This window comes from Pseudopipra pipra, chromosome 2 (genome assembly GCF_036250125.1).
Source record: "Pseudopipra pipra isolate bDixPip1 chromosome 2, bDixPip1.hap1, whole genome shotgun sequence".
Classification (NCBI taxonomy): Eukaryota; Metazoa; Chordata; class Aves; order Passeriformes; family Pipridae; genus Pseudopipra; species Pseudopipra pipra.
The window spans coordinates 83,943,875-83,967,727 of NC_087550.1; the positions used below are offsets into that span (position 1 = coordinate 83,943,875).

The 23,853-nt window shown below is 40.2% G+C and overlaps 1 protein-coding gene across 3 annotated transcripts in view; it reads left to right on the forward strand.

Moving 5' to 3' along the window:
- Positions 1-23,853, forward strand: part of DHRSX (dehydrogenase/reductase X-linked) — a 204,667-nt gene that overhangs the window by 158,537 nt on the left and 22,277 nt on the right. For all 3 annotated transcript variants that reach the window (XM_064646162.1, XM_064646161.1, XM_064646160.1), the window contains exon 6: positions 14,250-14,457. In XM_064646162.1, the coding sequence (XP_064502232.1) occupies positions 14,250-14,457 (208 nt within the window). The remainder of the gene's footprint in view (positions 1-14,249; positions 14,458-23,853) is intronic.

The following is a 23,853-nucleotide window of genomic DNA, read 5'->3' on the forward strand; positions in this document are numbered from 1 at the left end:
TCTTTGGGCTAAAGTGAGGAATGCAGAATTAATTGCAACTGTTCTGTGTCTCTAGATAACAGTAGTTTCCTTGATTATAGCACGGTCTTGTACTGTGCCTCTTTAAATTAGGATCATCCCTACTTTTGATTCATCATTATTAGCCCATGTTTTAAAGGAACCAGAAATGATTCAGTTAGGAAAGTTATGGTTAAGCAAGGACATGACCTGTCTGACATAAAAAATAATAACACACCAGTCATATTTACCTGCAGCATTTGTGCCCTTTACATTTCTACACTATTGATGTAAGAAGGGCCACAAAGGACGACAGACTCTGACTGATTTTGCCTGCTCGTTCCCACATGGATGTTCTGAATCACTCAGGGGCACCAGCAGTGCCTGCTTTCCAAGCACACAGGCACACAAGTGGGACCCAGAGCAGGGTGTGAATTCAGCTCCAAACCTTTTCTTGGTTCAGGTGGAAGAAGATGCTCCTGGCTATTTTTTTTTTTTTTGGCCTAACTGACAATAATCCCCCACTCAGATGAATCGTTTGTTATTGCCATAAATAGTGCTGCAAAAAACAGTGAGATCACTTGTGTGTTTGAGTGTGTGCCTACAGCATGAGCGGGTGGTTTAACAGCCCTAGAGGACTGTTGCAGGATATCATACACAGAAATTGCCTACACCACGGGCCCTCGGAGATACCTTGTGATTCAGAGCAGTGTTTAAGAGCTTTAATGGATGAGGTAAAGACACCCATGGTAAACACTGTGATGATAGAACAGTGTTCCACTGGTGCTGCAGATCTCCGGTGACACCATCTATCATTTTTGATGCTTGTGTGAATGGGAAATAATTCTAAAAATTATCTACTCCTTTTTTCCTTATTTTGAGTTGCACTAGTTAGCCATAATTCATTTTATGACTTGGGTGTATGTTCCCAGATTGGCTGGTAGTCCTAACCTTGCAGGAAGGCAGCAAAACAATCTGGAGTCATTATTGGAGAAAGGGGGACTGTATTCTCTGCTGGCAGCATACTGAATTGTTTACCATACTCTTGTCCATTATTCCTAGATGTTGGTTGGGCTAGTGTCCTGACTAGAGGTGAATGGCAGTAGCAGAGCAGGGATTCATCCATCAAATGTGGCAGAGAAGGAAAGGCAGAAGACTGTCTTGACTTAAAGGAGACAGTAAACTGAGGTTCAGTTCTCTGCTTTACCACAGGCTTTTCTACGGAATCCTTCTGCCACTCAGGAGACTGGATTAGCAGTCACAGCTGTGTCCTTTTCTCCTTGTAACTTGTCCTTGGTGCTGAGTGACCTGATCTGAAACCAGAAGTCACCACTATCAGTGACCACAGGGCAACAGCATAACAAATAATTGTTGGAAGGCCTGTCCCATGAACATTGTTAAATGCAGCTTATGTTACTGTCTTCCGTGTTTCCTTTTAGGTTTGTTTCTGCCATCTTACCAATCTGATTTTCCCCATGTTACTCTTGTCAGCTCCTTTTTGGTGAGATGGTTAATCTAATTTTGTCTTTATATTCTATGCATTTTACATTATTTTTTTTTCCTTTTTTATCTCTTCCCTTATGCCTGCCTGCTTCTTCACCTGTGTCTTTTGAGCTTTTTATCTCAATTGCCTTTTCCCTCCCTATCTAAATTCTTTCTTTTTTGTTGGACAGTGTCTTATTTCTGCCCACCAATTAATTTCCTTCCCTCCATTTATCTTCCTCTTATCTTCTTCCCCTGGCCCCACTCCTTTTTCTTCCCTATGAATGTTATTTCTCCCCCTTCCTGCCCACCCTCTTCACACACACCAGTGGAAGAGACACAGCATAGGTACATCAAGGCAGGATAGAGCTTGTTCCAAACTGGCAGGGCACAGCTTGTTTCACGTGTGTTATTGAAAATGCAAACACACAGGAGCACTGACTGTTCTCCCAGTTCTTTTGCTGAAGGATATATATGAAGAACATCAAACACCTTTGTGGTCTTTTAGATCCAGACCATTTTCAACAGCAATCACATGAGTCGACAAGGGGGATCCCTAAGGCAAATCATTCTCCTTCATCCCTGCTTTAAATATGACTATTTTCAGGGAGGTGAAAGTTTAACAGAAACACCATCTATCTGCAAGCATTTCAACAGTGGTGATTTCAGCAATTGCATGCAAAGCAGTATACACCATGTGCTCCAGCAGCACAGCTGGCATGTCGTTTTTTCCTCTTCTGCCTGCCTTAAAGAATACTTTCTAAAGTGAGAGGAGAAAAGAACATGATCATGAGAGAATTTGGCTGTCTGGTTTTAGCAAAAGCTTGAAGAATAATGTACCATCTACCTAGGTAGAGATAGGCTTGAGCAGTGCACTGGAGTTCATGGTGCTCTTTCAAGGGTGGGATGAAGGACACTCCTTCGGGTACTCTACCAACCAAAGTAAGAAGGTATTTTAGGAAAATAAAGAAAAAAAACTGTATTGCCTTTCCCAGACTGTGGATCACACTTAAATAGGCACCCTTTCCCAGGAGTTAGCATCTTTGTGTGTTCTGTCTAGCTTTTTCTCCATGACTAACTATTCCTTTTATCATCCTCTCTTTTTGCATACCAAATGGGCCCTGTAATGTTGTGAATCACAGATATATGAACTCTCCCATCACAGTAACACAGCTCCTTTTCTGGTGCACATCTTCTATATATTTAAGAAGAGTTAGTCACACTTTTCTTCTCTCTTTTCTCTGCTTTCCAACTGCAGAAAGAGCTGATGTTTTTTGAAACTCTCCAAGCTGAATATATTATATATAATTTCTATACTTTTTCCCTGTTGCCCTAGTGCATGAATCATGTCAGAGACAATAGAGGTTAAATGAAAAGAATTGCAAAATTCCCAGCTGCCACATGAGTAAAATAGGGTAAACAGCTCTACCCAGCACCTGGGAGGATTCAGAAGAGACCAGACAGGTCCAGTTAGTCTTCTCTGTTAAGCAGTTCATAAGGAACTGTAACAGGAAGTGTTATGTACTGGTGGGAAAATCTGTCAAGTAAAGTGGCTGGAGACCTCCTGTTCTTGGATAAGCCATGTCCTTCATCTCTTCTTCTGTGTGTGTGATGTTTTTTGGTAAAAAAAGTTGTATTAAATTTGGGCAGAAAGTTGAGGATTTTTTTCCATCAGCATTACTGAAATTTTTGAAAATATTTTCCACGAACAGCAACTAAAAGCTAAAATGTTGTATTACTTTTGGAAAATATAAATCCATTTTTCAAACCAAAACATTTGATTTCAGTGATTAGAAAATATTTTGGTTTTAATTTATTTGTAATTATCCCTGTGATTACATTGGCATTCGGATTTTGAAGTATGACATAAAACTGAAACTCCAAACCTTTAATTTCTAACCCATCCTATTGAAGTATCTCCATCAGTTTCAAACTACTTTTCCTTTTTATTTAAGCTGTACGTTTGTTTAAAGCAGATTTTTTTTCCTCTAAGAATGGTTTCATGAGTCAACATTTTTTCCAAGGAAAAGCTTTTATTTTTTGAATTCCCGGTTTGTTCCTCCAGTGCCTTCTCACAATTGATCTGTCACTTAAAGTTTCTTTATTCTCTTTAACTGAAAGAGCTGGAAGTGTAATATCTTCAATTGAAGTGAAAACAAACATGAAGGTGATATAGCATAGTAGCAGCATAGTACTGTTGGGTCTTTTTTTCCAAATTTTTTATATAATAAAGGAAAATTTGTAAAAGGAAGTAGAAGGGATTTTAATTATTACCCCTTTTCTGTAAATCCATTTTAGTCAGTACAGAAGACTTTTCACAATTACGTGTAAAAGCTGTGTCACTGGACTGTGGTTAAATAAAATGCTGTGAAAATGCAGAAATTTTAATCATAAAAGATTCTTCTAGATCATAAGATAGATATGTATTATTATACGTTTTATTTTACTTGAGGAATATATGGTTTTGTTTGAGTTCTATTGTTTAAACAGCTTCCCCACAATGACTTTTATTGCATATTCTGGTTCTATTTGCAAGATAAATCATGTTCTGTTGACAGGACCAAATACCAACTGCAGCACAGTGCTGTATTCAGTTAAGTATGTCCTTCCTGCAGCAGGTTATCAAGTTTCCCTGTCTATGTTAGATGATAAGTATTCAAATGCTTACTGCACACACAAAAGGGTATTTCAGTCCTTCTTTGCCAAATACTTTCTGTATAAATGCAAAAGGATTTGCTGCTTTGCAAAATCATCCCTTGTGTTTGCAGCAATTAGCATTAATTGCAAAAATTGACTTGCTGGCCTGGAAAATGACTGTGCTGGGGAAGGCACAGATCTCAAATTCTGTAAATTAATTTAAAAAAATAAATGGGCTACTGTATCAGCAAACCAATTCATCAATCCAAAAGACAGTTTTTAGCTCATATGCATCAAGTATTTTATCTATGTGATCCCTATCAATTTCTGCAACCAATAACGGGTACAAAGGTAATGCCAGACTTCTATGTATTCAAGGTCATTAAATGTAGCTGCTTTGTTGTCACAATGTTAAATTCCTTCTTGTCTAAAAGGAATTAATGATCTTAACAATAGATTATTAGTAATGGTTAACGATTTAATAGGACACGGCGTTTCTGAAATAGTTCAAAATTGGAACATGCTGGTAAGTATGTGAGATAGGGGTGTTCCTGCTGCCCAGCCTCTCTGCACCATGGGTTGGGTGGGAGAAGCCAGGTCTCTGTGGCAGTCATGACAGTGAGTCTTGTAAATGTGCTGTTTTCTAGCACCAGTTCTACGGTAATTTGAAAGTTAATGTATTGCATTTGTGTGATAGAGAAGGCAAAAGGGACTGGGAGTGGAGAGAGCTTGTCACCCTTGAGAAGGAAAGTTAGTTTAACATCTTCCTGTCAGCAAAAAGACTCATTAAGGCTGAGTGAACCTTAAAAGCTTTGAACTTCAGGTCCTGGTTGATTATTCAAATAGTTTAAGCATTCTTCTCAATTGCCTTAATACTACCATCATCACAGTATCTCCTCCTTCGGGCTGCCTAGCATAGCTGGGGAAGGCTGGCACATGCCTGTAAAGCCCTGGAATAATGTGCTAAGAGAAACAGTCAAAATTACCAGCTTACTTTATACAAAACCCCTCCAGGTTCAGCCCTGCTTTTGCCTCTGGTTTTTCATAGCCACACATCCCATGTCCTGCCACATGTATTAAAGATTATGAGGTGTTATGTAGGGAGGCAAAGGCAGATTTCTGCCTCTGTGATTTGGTAACTCTTAACCTTTTATCTACTCCCTGTCCTAATCCTCTTCATTCAACAAAGGAGAACTTCATCTGTTCAACAGCAGACCAAGCAGTTAAAACTTAAACCTGTACATGAAAATTGGTCTTTTGATTAAATTCTCTATTAAAAATATGTTGTGAAAACTGTACTTTCTAAATAAAATTAATCACTGTAAATATAAAATATTTTAGCCCCCAGGAGTTTTAACACTGCCAGAATGTCTTATATGGTTGTAGCTTTGTTGCTCCATTTCTTCTGTTCTCATCGTATATTGGGTGCTGAAGTAGCCCTGCATTTCTTGCCATGGAAGGTGGAGGAGGGCTGTACACAGCACTGTCTCAGCCTCCCAAGAGTGACAGACTAAGGAGCACTGTCGCTCACAGTAGCTTTAAGAGAAGCTCAAGAGCTTTTAACAGTGATATTAAAGGAGTGGTGGGCATGTTTAGTATCTGAATTGCCAGCATCAATCAATCAATCAATCAATCAGTTTGATTGCTCGGCAATTTCTTTTAGTTCTTTTTTTCAGTTGGGCTGGAGCAAGGCAGCTCTGTGACTGTGTGTTAGTTTTTCAGTGTTTGGACATGAAACTTCTCGTCATTTCCTAGAAAGCCAAACCTGCCTAATTTCACTTGCTTCTGGTGTGTTTGCAAGTGCAAGAGATCTCATGCGGTCTGGTCCTAGGCCATGCCGTGCTCCTTCTTATGAAATGCTTGGGTTTCCAGTACAGAAGCCTGTTTATAGTGTTCCAGACTGACACAGTGTTGAGAAATTTATAAAGCAAAAACCAAAACTCAGCTCTAAGTCCAAACAGTACAGAAAGCAATTGCTGACACTGTGCTTTATGGTACTTAGAAATAGCCAGTCTGCAATACTGGCTGTGGACCACTTTGTATGTTCCTCCTTTCTTGTAGGTTTTTTTGTTTTGCTGAAGTTGGCTTGTTTATGTTCCTTAAGTAAGACACCCCTGCTTCAGAGGCCCTTTTCATATTTACATCCCATGTGGTTTCTGACAGTGGACGAGTGCTGCTGTTGATGTACGCAAACAAAAGCCTTTCTTGCTATGTCTGGACCGAATAATTTCATGGATGCAAAAACTTCCACATTTTAATTTTTCATGTACCTGTTGGCATTTCAGCTGTATTTCTTCTTTAACCTAGGAAGGTCTTCCACCTAAGAGGAAGAATTCTTGTGATGGTTTTTAACAAATAGCTGTCTTTCTTGGTGAGTTTGTTCCTTGTCTTAACACATGCTCTAGGAGTCAGTCACTTTTATCACTCAGTTTGAAGCTGTGATATTCATATTCTCACTGCATAAGAAAAATTTTAAAAAGCAGAAGTTGCTAAATTGTTTGAACGAACAGAAACTGATTTTCAAAATTATGTTGTGCCTGACTTTATAATATTTTGCTGTTTCTGTAGACAGAGATTAATGGGATAGGGTTTTCTGCACAGTAGTTACAGGCATCTCAAAGGAAAAATGATTTTGCAGTATGTGTGTACATTCAAGCCACATGTGTGGTAAGACAGACCAGTCCTTCAGTGTGGGGAATATTTGCACTTGCAGAACACATTCAGCACCTCTTTAAATCCAAGGCAGTGGGTTCAGCCCGCCACAAAATGAAACCTTAAATTATCTTCATATATACACTAACATAGTCTACTGTAAATCTGCTAACCACATTTTGTGCACTCCACTAGATTTGAAATGGCAGCACTTTTTTATACATATTCAGACTCTACAGTTCCTTTTGAGTCCCAGAATGAAAATCTCAGAATGTGCAGCTGGTCTGCAAAAGTCTACACCAGTTTTAAGATGGTTTTTAAAAATATTTTTGATTATTCAAGTTATTACTGGGCCATTTTTTGGTCCTATATGCCTTCTGGTGGAAGAGAAGAAACCATAAGAAACCTCATTGCTTCTTTCAACTTAGAAGCTCTATTGCAGGAGACTTAGGAAGCTTTCCACAAATGGGTGGAGAGAACCTCCTCCCATTTATAATCCAAGAGATAATCTTACAAGATGTGTAACAATCTTCAATAACCTGCGATCCAGATTATCCAAGAGATAATATGAAAAGATATATGGCCATGATGTTTCCCCATCACTCAAAAGGGTCATGAGAACCCAGAATGTAGGTCTTGTAGGTCTTTTTCTTAGTTCCAGCAAGGCAAAATCTTGCTTCCTTTTATATATTTACTCATTCATTTCTTTAATGGAGATTTTTAATTAAATGAAGGGATCCTATTATGCTCAAATGCCACTTCAACTCTTAGCAAGTACTTAATACTGCATCACATGCCCTGACTATAGAAAAGAGGCAATTTATATCATTCTAAATAAAGAAATATATTTCCCAGGAGAATGAAATTACAGTAATTACAACTGGAATTTACTGTTGATATTTAAAATAATCCCAAACAGTTGAAACCAACTGTACACAAACAGAAAAATTTGACTTTTTTTAAAGATACTGATTCTCATGAGACTTTGAGATGTCCAGCCTTTGAGTCCATGTTTGATACATTTGGGAACTGTGCTGAGCACACAGCAACTGAGCTGCACATGGCAAAACTCAGTAGATCAGAAGGGCGCTTGGCATCTCATCTCCTGTCATGAGAAGTAGGGATCAGCCAAATGAAAATTGAGGCACTGATTCTGTCTTGATGACAATAACGCCCAAGATGACAAGCCCCTGCTTATTTTGCCTTTCATAAATGATTTTATAATAAAGACATTCCAGGTTCCTTTACTAAATGTAGTCCTCCAGAGACAATAAATTAATTTTTGTTCCCTCTGCATTTCCCACAGACTGTAACAAGGGGCTAGTCACTAAATGCTTTGTATTTATACAGTGAAGTGCTGGAAGTTGGGAAACATGACTTTAAAAAAGAAACCAAAACACAATCCAGCTTCCAATTTGTGGCTTCTATTGAATTATGGGTTAAGCACAAGGCAGGATTCACTTATTTGCAGAGATATCAGTTACTGAGACTATCACCAACATTTTGCCTGTTAGAGAAAGAGAGCATCTCCTAGCACTGAGTTTCTACCCTTATAGTCTAATTTTAAGAAGAAAAATGTTATTTTACTACAGTAAGATAAAGACGCTAGAGAAAGCCCGGATTTGGCCAGAGCTGCGTGTGAGCAGCATGTGGAACTGAGGAGCTCAGTGCAGGAAGAGAGATTTGGCCTCTGAGATGAGGTCAGTCTTTGTCCATAGTTCAGAATGATAGGGTGAGGTGGGTTGCTCTGAAAGTGTCACTGTCCTATGGGTGCTTAAGTAATGTCCATGTCACAAATTAGGACATAAATTATTTACTTTTTAGTTTGTGTAGAACTACCAATTTCATGTATTGGTCTTGTAGCCTTCCTTTTGAACAAGTTCATCACAGGGTCATGAGAGCTCTTTAGGAGTCCCTGATGCAACGTTCCTCATTTCTCATTTCTCCATCTCAGTCTTTTCTCATTCTCTGTGTATCATTTTTTATCCCAATTGATGAGATTCAGAAAATGTGTTCACAGAGTAAATATATGTAGTACTGTCAGGAAGCCTGCTTTAATCTAATAAGCAATGTTTAGGACTCAGGCTTTGGTTTATCATAGGAAAAGAGAAAGAAACTGCATCTTGTGCTGCATTCCCCAGAGAAAGAAAATTTAAGACTGTGAAAGCTTCATGAGAGTTTAATAATAGACTTTTATAGTCTTGACTAAGCAATGATGATGATGTATTCCAAGATTAATACATAAATCATTAGGAAGCTTTAGTTGTTTTAATACAGCAAGCCTGTGTTTTGCCTAATTCTCTGATTCATTCTAAGACCTATATTGAAATTTTGTGTGGCTGTCCTTTCATTAAAAAACCCAGCATGTTAACCACGTTTTGCATCACTTGTCTTTTAATGGAGCACATAGCAGCTGAGTCGTTCTGCAGTTTGATCTTGGTGCACTCTGCCCTCTACTTAACACCCTGGAAATTGGGAAGCATGGTGATGGGTGAAAGACATGTGCAAGACACGTGTGGTGTGAAAGAGGTCAACATCAGGAAACCTTCACTGCTAGCACCGGCTGTCAGTGTGTCAGGCTGACCTGTGTGTCAGTCAGGATAGTCACAGGTCCTCCAAACCTCTTGCTGAAGCAAGATGTGGTGGGGAAGGGAAAGGGTGCTGTCAGTTGGTCCTTATCCGCTTCCTCCACATGCTAAAGGAGCTGTAAATGAGAGTGAAAAAGCTGAGAGCAACAAGAAAGCCCATGCACAGGAGGTGTGAAGGAAGTGGTCTGTGCTGAGCAGCAGTTTTGTTTCCGCTGTTACTCAGTGGGTACCCTGAACTTACTTAATGCTCTTTACTAAACGTGAGATCACTGGACGTAAGTGGGACACCACTACAGAACACAGACCAACTAAAGCCAGCCAGAAAAGAAACAAGAAGAAGACTGATTGCCAAGGGACGTGCTAAACATGGATCCAGTTTTCAAACTGGGATAGCAGCTGAGCTCATATTTAAACACCTAATTAGCTACTGCAGGCTTCAGTTTGAAATTTGGTTTCTCATTATTTTTTACAAATATATTGTATAGGGAGACTGCTGCTGGAGACAGCACCATGGAGATAAGTGGCAAAATCAGCTTCTGGTGGAAAAGAAGAAAAAAAGAAAAAAAATCAAAATAAAAAAAATCAACAAACCACAAGGCATTCACTCCAGAATTAAATATTAAATATTAAAATTGTTCTGGCAAAAATATGAAACAAACTCTTTCTCTTCTCCTCCCTAATTTTTGTAATGACAATTCAAACATGTAGGCTATGTTGCAAAAAAATCTTAAGCCAAAAGTAAGAATTCCTGCTAAAAATTAATTTGACACAAAATGTAGAACCTGACTTATCCTGATCCTTTATTCATCAGTATAGAATCAATAAAACATTATTTACAAAGGAAGGAGAAGGTCATGTATATAACTGCCCTTTTGGCCAGATTACAAAGCAGATAAATAAACTCTATCTGCCTTACCTCCTCCTATAGTTTTTGTTTAGTGAGTTGGGCATTGCCCTGTTTTATCAGCAGTGACTCAACAAAATACTATGAAGGGGAAATCCCCCAGGGGACACTGTTTTCCATGGTAGGAAGAGTGGTCCACAGAGAACCCCACTCCAATGAGTGGGTGAGCATGAACTTTTCAAAGCTCCTGATGCCAGACGTGCCTTGCTTTCCCACTGAACTTCTTCCTACAAAGTCCTTGCTACACTTTTCCTAGCTGCTGACAGGTTTGCCATATCACAGCACGTGCTGTTTGGCGTCACTCAAACATTTATTAGGATGAATCCCTGGGCATTGAACCCCAGTACTTCCGGGTCTAGCCAACTGGCCAGCATCCTATATGGATACCACTGGGAGCTGGGAGCTACCAGTCTTTTGCCTGGCTGATCACTTACTTAGGAGGCAGAGTTTCTCTGCTTGAGAGCCTGCCTGCCTTACTGTGAAGCATCAATACCCTGTGTCCTCAAGGGTCCAAGAGTCACAGGCACCTCATCTGTGCCAGCACAGTTTTCTGGTAAGCGGTGTTCTGCTTTGGGATGGTTTGCCTCTTGCATGCACTTTCATTTCAGAAAGATTTTAGAGCCTTCGGAAAATGTGGAAATGCATGTCAGTGTTTTTTACTATGCAATTATACTTTCATTTATTGTGGAAAAGGTACATACAGAGCATGAAGTGCCAAGAGAGGCTAGATTAAGACGCATAGGCTTTAAAGTCAGATAATTCCATTTACAGTTTTAAACTGAAAGAAGGTAGACTCAGACTGGACAAAAGAAAAAAAATTTTTATTATAAGGATGATTAGGCAAAGGAACAGGTTGTCCAAAGAAAGTGTAGATGCCCCATCCCTGGAAATGTTTAAAGCCAGGCTGAATGGGATTTTGAGCAACCTTGTCAAGTGGAAAGACATCTCTGCTTATGAGAGGGAAGTGGGACTAGGTGGTCTTTAAAGGTCTGTTCCAACCCAAACCTTTCTGTGATTCTACATGTATGTGCATGGGAGATGCAATCATGGTATAGGTGCAGAAGCCTAAGTGCGCCTGTTTTACTGATACATAAAGTTAAGACGTAATGAAGTCAAGTAACCAATGTTGATTTTTTTTTCAACATGGCATTTAAACAACATGATTCTAATAAAATGGGGTCTCACAAACAAAACAGTTGTTCAACAAAAATCCTTGTCAGTTCTGTGTCACGTTATTCCTCTGTCTTATGTACTCCATTGATGTTAGGTTCCTGGAAAGCAAAAAGCACACACAAAGAAAATGAGAAGAGAGCAGGTAATCATTGCAGGGGGTCTGCCAAAAGGGTCTGCTCTGTGTATCCAATTTTATATCCTTAAATCTATAGCATGTTATTGAAGTCTGATTCTCTGCTGCCTTGCAAATCATTTGCATCTCTGCACTGTGATATAAAAGGCTTCCTCATTGATTGGGTAGCTTTTTATATCTTCTCAGCACTCGTGTTTCTCTGACATAGATATCTATGCAAATACAAGGCTTTTGAGGATCCAGCCCTTGTATTTCGTGCTTCATTGCCACAAGGTAAGTCAAAACAACACTCACACAAAATGTGGGAATGGGAAATCGTGGGGAGAGTCTACCATCCTCTTGCCTGGCATCTGAAGGTTACTGAAGGCCAGACTAGACCCAGGCAGAACTAGTTAGAGTAGTCCCCAGCCATGCTTACCTGCGATCCTCTTGCCAGACAAGATCACTCGAATTCAACTCAGGAAGCTTGTGCTGTGCCCCAGGTTGCATTCAGTGGGGGATGGTGGCACTGATGGAGGAGTGCCAGGGTTAGCTGCCAACTGGCTGCCCCAGGCAGCTTGGGATGAGTGCTTCTTCCCAGGGGTGGCATGAGCTCTGCCCCACATGACTGTGCACAAGAGAAGCCTGTAGCGGCTGAGGATCTGGTCCTACAAGTTAAAAGGGTTGAAATATGCATGAAGCATAAGGTGACATTTTGAGTGTCTCAGATCAGAGCACAGACGTTACTGAATTTAAAATGTAACTGCAATTTCCTGACTAATGCCAACTCGCTTTTGTATTCATGCAGTGATTGTTCTTTATTCTTAAAATAGCCCATTTTGCCCGAAGGTGCAGGTGATATCTTTATGATAGTGGAGCTACATTATCCGGCATGTTACAGCTGAAACCATTGGTTGGTGCAAGGGCCACCTATAATCAGCTGCCCTTTTTGTTTTCAATTTATATAACTCTTTTGTAGACCGTTTGTTCGAGATTTGCTTCAGCAAGAATAGAACAGGGGAAAAAAAAAAGAAGAAAAAAAAGAAAAGAGATGCACCGGACATTCAGCATTGTTGTCTTTTCCTTCCTGTAGCTGAGCTGTATGATTTACTGTTGTGTCTCCGAGTTTCTGAATACTTTCAAATAACATGGGCAGTTAAATTGCTTCAGTAGCCTTATACCTCTGCAGAGAGTTTGCCTGTTTCTTAACATCCTGTGCTTTCTGTGCTGAAGTGTACAGCATATTATAAATAAGATATTCAATAAGAATGAGATAACAAAAAGAACTCATATATTTGCTGTTCATTCAAAATAAAAGAACTTGCATGTAGTAGCAGCCACAGAAAACTATGAGCAGGCTTTCCAGCAGAGTAGGAGCATCCCGGGTCCAGGCATTTGCTGCACCAACGGTGAAAGTGTAGAGGATAGAGCTATAGCTGTGGCCACCACAGAGGCAGGACAACATCTGGGGGAAAGAGAGAATTGGGAAGAAGGGTTCTGCTCTTGGTCTGTGTCCCTCTATCACTCTTCACCAGCAGGTTAGAGTCCTGCTGCCCCACAGGTCCCAACCCCTGACTCCACATGGGCAGCGGCAGCATGCAACATCACTTCCCCAGGCTGTGGCAGAGGCAAAGTGGATGGGGACCAAAGCAGTTTTACTATCCCCAGGAACCTGTTGCTTTAGGCCCCAGCCTGCTTTGCCTATGAGCTGTTTGTAATGCCACCACTTACCTTTGGTTCTGCTAAGCACAAATAAGGTTAGATGAGAGGCTGTAGCGATTACAGGAGTGAATTGTCATGGCATAGGAATTTGTGGAAGTGATGCTGAAGCCCCAGTCTGGAGGAGCATTTTAAGTGACATACCTGCTAATTTGCCTGAAACTAGCCTGCTTATTAGAAAAGAAAGAAATGTACTACTGCCCACATGCAATGAAACCCAACTAATCAGCAGTTCCTAGAAAGCTTGACTTTGAAGAAAGGCACATTTGACATCCAGATGAGTGAGGTGCACAGGAGTCTCAACAGGTTTTGCTGTAACTCCCAGAATTTGTGTTCCTTTGTAATACCTCTTTGGAATAGACCCAGCCAGCCATCTATGCTTTAAAGTCTGTATAGGGCATAATGTGGTTATACTTGCAACCACTCTCCTTGCCCATATTTTTATCCATATCTTTAACTGTGCACACACTGATGCATCACTGGGGCAGGTGCAATGAGTTCCTTACTCATCTCTACCATGCCCAACACAAGAACCTTCAACTAGTAGATACTGATGCAATACAAATAATAATAATAATCAGGAGTGGTATGATCAGACATGGATTTATTAGGTGGGAACATGGTATGTATGTTTGGGAAGAGGGGAGTGAAAGAGAGAAGTTTGAGGGTCTCAAGGCAATGATAGCTTGGAGATTAATGCCTCAGCATTTCTAGTTTAAATAGTTTGACATAGAGATTCCGACAAGTATTGTGTAATTTTATTTTAATAAATCTCCCTGACATAAATAAGGCTTGGTGTCTGACAGAATAATCACCAGAACTTGAGCAAACAACACGCTTGCCAGTGATAATCTGTTTCTTCTGATGATTCAATGTATAGCTGTTTGCTGGATATTGCAAAATGAAGTACATTTGATGTTTGTGCAATTTTATTTCCCTTCTGGTTATTTTTATGTGCATCTTCCTTTTTCTCTCCTGTGTGCAGATGTTCGTATTCACCCCATGGAGCCTATGCCCAAAGCAAACTTGCCCTTGTGTTATTTACCTATCGACTACAGCATCTTCTGACTGCAAATGGAAGCCATGTGACTGCTAATGTAGTAGACCCTGGAGTAGTGAATACTGAGCTCTACAAGCATGTTTTTTGGGTTGTGAAAGTGGTCAAATGGATGACAGCCTGGCTGTGTTTCAAGGTATGCAGTTTTTTAAATAATTTTGTTGCCGTGCCCCTGCATTGTGAAAACTTCAGTCAGCAAGGAACTGAAGGTGTTTCAGAGTTTGTAATAATGTGTGGTATTTATTGCATTTCTCTGTGTTGATGAGACGTACAAAATTGATAAAGACAGGCTTTCCCCCAAACAAACATTTACTTTAAATAGAGCTGTCACAGCAGGGGAAGGGAGTGCTTTTCACTGCCTGTGCCCATGCACTGGTTATCTCTGCCCTGATCCGTCCACGTGCCTCTGAGCTGTGCATGGGGGCAGAACATCATCCTAACATTGAGCCAGAATATGCAAAGCGTTCCTCAGAAATGTCTTGTACATTCTCTTAATGAGAAGCAGACATGATCTGGCATGGTCTACATGTACGTAACATGTTCCAGAGAGGAGGGCAAAGGGAAGAAGGAAGTTGTACAAAAATGGTGGTGGGAGATGGCAGTGCTCCAGGATGTGCAGGTCCAGACAGTTGTGCTCTGGAAGGTGGGACAATTTTTAATTAACTTTTCCATCCTAACACATATTTGTAATGGTACTTGATTTTTTATTATCCATTCCTGGTCTGCATTAGGAAACTTAAATCTGCTTGATAAAACTGATCCAGAAGTGGGGTAGACCCCGTTATGGGTAACATTTTAAAGGGATTTTAGTAGATCAATCTGAAATCAGTTTAGCTGTGTAGGTACAATCTCCTGATGTGGACAAGCCTTACAAGGGCTTGTGCTGAGAAAATGTACTGCTTATAGCTCTTTCAGAAAGTAGTTTTGGATTAGGTAAATGGAACTTGATTTCATTAGAGAAAATTGAATGTCCTAATTAAAATGAACTATTTTAGATCAAGGGCTATATCTCAAAAAGCAAATTAATTTTAAACTTTGATATGGAAATATCACTAGCTTTCATTTTAGAAATGAAACTGGAGGTTGGAAGAGTAGTTGTAAAATAAGATGTAAACAAATAAACACATATTTTAAAAAAATAGTATCTTCTGAGTGCACCTTGAATATTGCAATAAAATTGTAATAAGAATGCTCATAATGTAATGCATTCTTAAAGAAGCAGAGTACAGCTTTGCCAAACTATATACATTAAACTTATTTTGCCTCTTGTGAATGCCATTTAAAATAACAGTTTCAGGTGGTGGCATTTTTTCACAGGATTTACTTCACCTTGCTGACATAACAGTTTCATGTAGAAGTTTAGGTTGTGCTCAGCAGTTCCTCTGAGGTGACAAAATTCTGACAAAATTCCCATGCCTGAGAGTGAGTTTTGAGTCTCTTGTTTGCAGCACTCAATCCCACCCAGTTTTATTGGTGTGCCAAGGGAGACATTTTTGTATTATATTGACAATGATTAGACACTGAAATTTATGTGTTCACTGATGTCACTGAACACATAAAATTACATTGGATTTATCACAAGAGGGAATCTCATACTTACAGCCCTAATAGTAGTGCCACTGATAGTTCCTGATCACTTCCTATTCTTTGGATGAGATACTGCTCTAAAGAAATTCTGCCTTGCAACAGGCAATGGAGAAACATACTGATCTTCATGGAAGTGTGATGTCTGTACCACTTGAAAATCAAATGTATCAATTTCTTTTTGAGTCAGAATAGCTTCAGGTTTGGATATCTGAATGCTTCAGTTATCAGATTTTCACATTTTTGTATAACACTTGATATGTTTTTCCTATAAGCCAAAGGAGAGGGAAACTCTTGCTTTCACTCTTCCCATACTCCCTTAGGCTTCTGATTTACAGCTCCAGCTCCTACTCTTTGCTTATTGCTTATTGCTTAGGATATGCCTATGTATTCAGAAGTGCTTCATCCCAGAGGTGTGCCCTGTTTGGCTCTGAAAGAACTGCGTCGTCACAAGATGTTTAGCTCCACAGCAAGCCCATGTTGAAAGTCTACCTGGCAATTTTAATAGTGCTTTACTGAGGGCCGTAGCATCCAGCATTCAAGCCTATGAGAGTCTTGTGTTGGTCTTGTGCACTAGGGTAAATTTCTCCTGAGAAAAGTACAAGAAAATTCAGTTGTCTGGTAACGTTAGCTGATAGTTGCTAGTATGGATTTCTTCTCCCCTGGAATTTTGTTCCCAAGTGCGTTTTTATGAATCTTTCTTCTAAGACTATGTCAGTAACGCAGTGAAAATGAGCTGATGGCTCTCTGGTCATATTGACTTTAACTATTATCACCCTGAGGTATTTCAGAGTGGTTTCTGAACATGTGCAGGAAATTGCTTCACCCACTGCAACCTGGCACTCGTGAGAGCCAGCACACCCCAGAGAGCTCCAGTGAGGAAATGCATCACATCACATTCTCTCAGGAGAAAGTCAACATGTTGTTTGATTTAATTCCAAAGTATTGAGGCAGAGCTTCCACTACCTTTGAATGCATTTCCGCCCGCACTGGTACCAGTTACATTCAAGTCAAATACCTCCTAGGGATTGCAGCCTGGCCCCCACTCTCGCTGGGCTGCTCATATTTGAGGCAGCTCAGTGTGGCAGACAAGGCTGACAGCTCAACATCCACTTCAAAGCTGCTTCAAGATATTTAGGTACTTAAACAAATAAACCTGGAGTCTAGTAAAGAGGCCATGATACATAACCGCCTCAAAGTTATAACAGCTTGAGTTTCTCGAAACTGCGAAACATTGTCTTCTAGTCTCCAAACACAGCTCAGAAAAATTTTCCGCCAAATGAGTTTCATGTTTTTTCCCTCAAAAAGCTGGAGCGAGAGGCACTCCTGAAGAAGTAAGATAGGCCAAACTAAAGGATCTGGTGATACTCATAAAATTTGTGAAATTAGTTCTTGCTCTTTGGAAGCAATGGTTTCATTCTTTCTCGTCTTGATTCTTTCTCAGGAAAGTTATTGTCTGCTGCGGTACCTGTTCTTTAAATTTACACTTTGCGAATGTTTTCTCTAAATTTTTCCTAAATGTGGATTTCACCTGTCACACACAAGGGAGAAATTATGTTTATTCCTCAAAAAAATAAATTTATTTCTATCCCTATGACTTCTCAGTAAATAAAGGCTGATGAGCTGACCTCTGCAGAGTGCAGTGAAGTATGTTATCCCTTTTAGCGCCCATATCCCTTAGTAATTTTTATCATAAATTGATCTTTTTTAAGAGATAAAGTCCAAACTAGTAAACAATAACTAAATCATGAGATGATAATAGCCTAAAAAGACATTCATCGATCATCAAATTACAATTTAGCTAACTGTGCACCACACCAGATTTAGTGTTGGATTTTGTGCAAGCTGGAAGCCAGGAAGTACCATTTCCCTCTCAAGTATTTCAGCATCTGCTGCAGATACTGAATATTCATTCCTAAGCCAGATGGTCTCTGCCTGTGATACAATTAAAATGCCTTAGAACAAAACAAAAAAAGTTGACTCTCATTAATGTCAATGGCAGGGACTGTTCTGCTTCGTATGACTTCATTATGGCATCAGAGTAGAGACATTTTCCACACAGCGGTGTTATAAACTTCCAAAAACCTTGTTTATGATAAGCTTGGTGAACATGTCATTATCAGATTTGGAGTATTTGGTCCTTTCAGCCGCCTCAGATTGGTATTTAGGAAGGCATTGTGTAAGGAAGGCTGCACATCAGATCTTGTCTCAGCTGTCATTTCCAAAGACATAGTGCCACATAAGTGATTATTGACTGACAAACTGAAAATGAATAGGATTAGTGACCCTGCCAGCCTGTAAAAATGAAGGGAAAAGCTTCAGGAACACAGGATAGATAGACATCAGCCAATATAAACTAGTACATTTTCTTCACCTTGTCAAAATAGGCTTAACTTTAGTGTAATTTTCCTGTAACATTAAAAAAAAAAAATGCTTCCAGTCTGTAAGTGCAGCTAGAAAAAAAGATCTAAAGGGCCTGGATTCATCATTCATGCCAGAGGACATAGTCATGCAGGTCTTATTGCAGCATTTCTTATTCAAACTGTCCCTTTGGCATTGTGAATGTAGTAAATTTATTTCGTCCTCTCCTCGAGATGTCAGAAGATAAACACATCACAACACAATAGCGCCAGCTGTAGAGAATAAGAATAATTAAATCCCACAGCTGAAAGCAGCAATTCATCAGCATCATCATCATCTGTCCATGGGAATGTGTGGTCCTCACATAAATCTAGCCTGGGCCTTTCTCACAAAATGAAAACTCCTTGCAGAAACATATAATTTGCAGTTAATTTTTTCAAAAGCTTTTTCTGGTCAAAAACATAGAGAAGAAAACAGTCTACTTTATTCCAGTAACTCTGGTCTTTAAGAAGGTCCCAGTTTTGCATACATTGGTACAGGGATCTAAGCTTCAAATCCATAGGTGTCTTTTTTCCAAGAAATATTTTATTATTTGTACAGCCATAGAATGATTCCAGGAGGAAAGATGGAGGGACCTGCCTGAGAAGGCTAGTGAATAATCAACCATTAAGCTCACAAATCCTGGTGAACTGGTTTTTTTTCTTGCATGTGAATCCCTGGACTTTCTTAGGCACCCAGGTCCTACCTGTTATGAGGTATGTGGATGGAGCTTGGCTGCTTTATTTATTCTAAATAGAGTGGCTTCTGAGCATAGAGCCTTTTGTGTCTGTTCTAGTTAGGATCAGACTCCTCTGAGGTAGGCTGACCCTCTGTGCCTACCTCAATAGCATTGGATCCTGGTCTCCGCTGAATCTGTGGTTCCCCTGCATCCTGAGATATCACTGTTTTTGTGCATGTTTTCTCAGGCCTAAGTAGTTAAAATATTTGTTTTAAGAGACATGTTGGAAGTTGTTGGAGAATGTTTTGATGGCAGGAAAACGAAGGCTTTGTGTTGCGTGCCTCAGTGTGTGGCTTGCAAAGGGGTACAGATGCTGTATAGGGCAGCACAAAATTGGTGGGATTATGGTGGAGTGCAGCAGAGGTAGTTAAGGCTGTTGAAGTTCTTGTTTATAACTCTTATTCAGAGCAGCTGGTGGCGTGATCTATCCCCAAACCACACCCAGATTTCCTCTTGGAGGGTGCTAGTTGGAACAGGCCAAAACACAGTCATGTAGTAAGCAAAAAATGAAGCAGTGTGTACAGTCAAAGATCTATCGCGTGTCCTGTCCCACAGTTTTAGTTGTTTGATTAAAAGAAGAGAAGCATTCCTTCTTTTTTTTTTCCTTCTGACAGTGTGAAATGGGAAGATTGTCTTTCATCTTTCAAAATTGTTCACAGAATAGGAAAACTGCCTCCACTGCTAATGTTGCCTGCAGTGGTGACCCTTTTTAGCTAGAAAATGGTCTAAAGAAGCACAAGTTAAAGCTACACAATGCACTATGTGACAAGCCATGCTTGCTCTGGGTGAAATTGTTTTGATCTGGTAAGGGAGTGAAATGTTGGAAGCATACTGAAAACAGGTGTGTTTGTACTGTGTAACAAAGGATTTATCTCTAACATCTATGTGGTAGAGGATTGCTGATTTAACCTGAAAGCTCAGGCAGATTATTTAATTTTATATGAAAGTATTTAAATTTGTATTCAAAAGAGTGAAAAAATAGTCTCTCCATTGCTGGAGAGAGTAAGTAAACAGTTAAGAAATTGTGAAAATATATGAGCCTAGCCAGTGTTAGCACATCAGCACCTATCATCCTGTAATCTGTAACTGTTTTCATATTCAGAACCCACAGTTAGTTAGGAAAGACATTTTCCATCAATCAATCAATTTAGTCCTTGCTAACATTTCTTGGCAGTACTTTCTTACATATTTGGTTAATATCTTTGTGTGGTAATCTATTCCTAGTCAGACTTGTTGAAAATGGAGGAAACACAAAAGAAGAGGATAATTTGCTGTGAATCAAACACATGCCAAGGCCTCTGTACTGATTCCTCTTGGTTTAAAAGAAGCTGAAAGATTGGGGAATTAGAGAATCTTGAAATTTCAACTAGACCATTAGCATAATCTTTTAAATTAGAATCATAGAATCATAGAATCATAGAATCATAGAATCGATTGGGTTGGAAAAGACCTCCGAGATCATCGAGTCCAACCCTTGGTCCAAATCCAGTCCATTTACTAGATCACGGCACTCAGTGCCACATCCAATCTGCGTTTAAAAATCTCCAGGGATGGTGAATCCACCACCTCTCTGGGCAGCCCATTCCAATGCCTGATCACTCTCTCTGTAAAGAATTTTCTCCTGATATCCAACTTAAATTTCCCCTGGCGGAGCTTAAGCCCGTGCCCCCTTGTCCTATTGCTGAGTGCCTGAGAGAAGAGACCAACCCCCACCTGGCTAGAACTTCCCTTCAGGTAGTTATAGACGGTGATGAGGTCACCTCTGAGCCTCCTCTTCTCCAGGCTAAACAACCCCAGCTCCCTCAGCCTCTCCCCATAGGACTTATGCTCCAGTCCCTTCACCAGCCTTGTCGCTCTTCTCTGGACCCGCTCCAGCACCTCAATATCCTTTCTGAACTGAGGGGCCCAGAACTGAACACAATACTCAAGGTGTGGCCTCACCAACGCAGAGTACAGGGGAAGGATCACTTCCCTGCTCCTGCTGGCCACGCTATTTTTGATACAGGACAAGATCCCATTGGCCTTCTTGGCCACCTGGGCACACTGTTGGCTCATGTTGAGCTTCCTGTCAATTAGTACCCCCAGGTCCCTTTCTGCCTGGCTGCTCTTCAGCCACTCTTTGCCCAGCCTGTAGCACTGCATGGGGTTGTTGTGGCCAAAGTGCAGGACCCGGCACTTGGCTTTATTGAACTTCATCCCATTGGAATCAGCCCATCTCTCAAGTCTATCCAGATCCCTCTGCAGAGCCCTCCTGCCTTCCAGCAGGTCGACACTCCCTCCCAATTTAGTGTCATCAGCAAATTTGCTGATGATACACTCAATCCCCTCATCTAAATCATCAATAAAGATGTTAGAGGTTATAACATCACACTACTGTAATTGTCCCTCATGCATCAGGAAAATTCTGCCTCCATCACCATGTGCTTAAACTTCCATTTTATTTTGGTCAGGTAATACAACACTGTTGGAAACTTGAACCCACTGACAGCAGAATACAGGGCAGCCTTTCTCATCAGCCTATCTGTCAGAGAAAGAACAAAGAGAGAGGAAACAACCCCAGCCCCAGTAAAATGACCCATTCAGCAAGAGTAGGAACAGGAGTTGCAGGCAGTTTCTGTCTTCCACATGAAAGTGTTGTAAAATCAAGTTAAGGAAAAAGACCACTGGCCTCCCTTGGAAAATCCTACAACTGAGCTTATGGGTGAGCAGCAGTTTGGAATTAAATCACTAAAATAAGGAGATGCAGAGGAGGAGGTTGTGGGAGTGCATATTCAGGCAGATAGATAGATTCACATATACGTATATACATACATTTATACATGGACAGTTTGCCACCAGGTATGGTGTGCTTTATAGATACATTGCTATTTTTCCAGGAATGACCTACCTAAATTCCTCATTGTTTTGCTACTTGTGAGTAATGTGTCCATAACAAAACAATGCTGATAAAATTTATATTGCAGAGTCCCATCACCTGATGATCTTACTCACTATAGAAAATAAATAGTTTTAGGAGGTTTTGGAGATCTACAGGCTTTCCTTTTCCCCTCTCTGAATGTGACACTCTTTAACTTACAGTGGTCAAAAGAGACTGAAAAACCTTTCAATGTGAAGTAAAGAAATTCTTAGGTGAATAATGTAGACACAATTTTAGTGGTTATCTTGAGCTTTCAAAGATTGACAGAAAATGTCAAGCTCTACTAAGAAGCTGAAAACATTCCCTTTTCTAGTGGTCTAAGGTATCCGTGCCTGGAAGTCAGCTCCGACAGGTCTCCTAGCTCATAAATATCTGCAGTGTAAATGCCTGCATCAGAGCTGTCCGTCCAGTGATCTTCTCATGGTCACTGGTAGTGCTGGACCTGTCTTATCCTAAGATAAATACCTACAGTTGACCAGGTGCATTCAGTCTTTCAAGTGCCAGTTTATCCCTGTGAAAAACAAAGGGGTCCTCTAGTGACAAGCTCAGCTGTAGATGTCTGTGCTGTGTAAAGGTTAAAGTTAGTTAAGATGAATCCCCTCCCAAGGTACAGGACATTAAATTTGTGTTATTTTAAAAAAATGAACTGAAGGTAGTAGAATTTGAGATGTGCATGGGATAGAATAGGAACTATTCTAAAGGTATGTTCTAATATCTGGGGCACAAGCTGCTTTTGCAAATGGCAGCTCTAAGGTATTTGGAATATCAGACCATTTCCTGTGTAAGTGGGAAATGTGCTCGTGGGCAGCTACAGGTGAGGAAATCACAGTTACTTATGAAATGTGTTTCTCGTATGTGTTTACAGTTCACGATGTGCCTCCACAGTTTATCACATAGATATCGCCGTGCATTTACGTGGGTAGTTGTGTGTATTTCCCATATGTGTTTATCATAACATAATGTATGTAACAAGAGAGAAACACAGAAAGCAAGCACCACCCACTGTTTGAGGGAAAACTCAAAAGAGTTTTTAATGTAACAGGATCATCCACCACCCAATTTGTGAGTTATGAAAAGTTTCCATTCAGAAGTCACTTGAGTAACTCTGGCTTTAGCAATGACTGTAATGATTATGATTGCAAGCCACAAACTGTTGTGTTTCATTTTAGAAAGAGTACTGAGATACTGGAAGATGTAGTTCACATGGTTCTTTTTGTTCTCATTGTGTTCTCAGCGAAATACTTGGGATTTGGTGGATTTTAACAAGTAAAATAGCTCCCTTTTTTCCTAGAAGAAACTTGATCCTAGATGTGGCCCAAACACAAGACATTAATACAATCTGTCCAGAGTTAGTGGTTTGTATACATTATTACATACCTAAACATTCACTTTAAATTGTGTTTGTGAGTCTCTTCAGGGCAAATGAGTACATCTGCCTATTGCCATCTCAGTGCTGGAGAAAGGGAAGGAACCACAGGGGTTACGTTACCACAGACAAGGCACTCAGGGAAATACAGAACATATGCAGAAGAGGATTTGGATGAAACCTGAGCCATGCACAATAAAACAAGAATGAACTTGGACAGCTTATCAGAGATAGGATTTATAGTGGTATTTACTTGGCCCCATCATGCTGACCTACTTTTCTGTCACTGGAATAGGAAGGAGGTGCTGCTGCAGGCCTCGGTCAGAAAAAGTGAGTTGCTCCCAATGTTTATTAATCGCTCATCAAAGTCTTGGAGCCAGCCACCATTAACTTACAAGTTTAACTTACTGTCTTATCAATATTTTATCCAATTTAGTGTATCTGTTACTTTTTGAATGAATAGGAGGCTGCCAGAGTTGGTGCCCTGTGCTTGGCAGCCCCGTGTTCCCAGGGCTTTGCTGTGAGG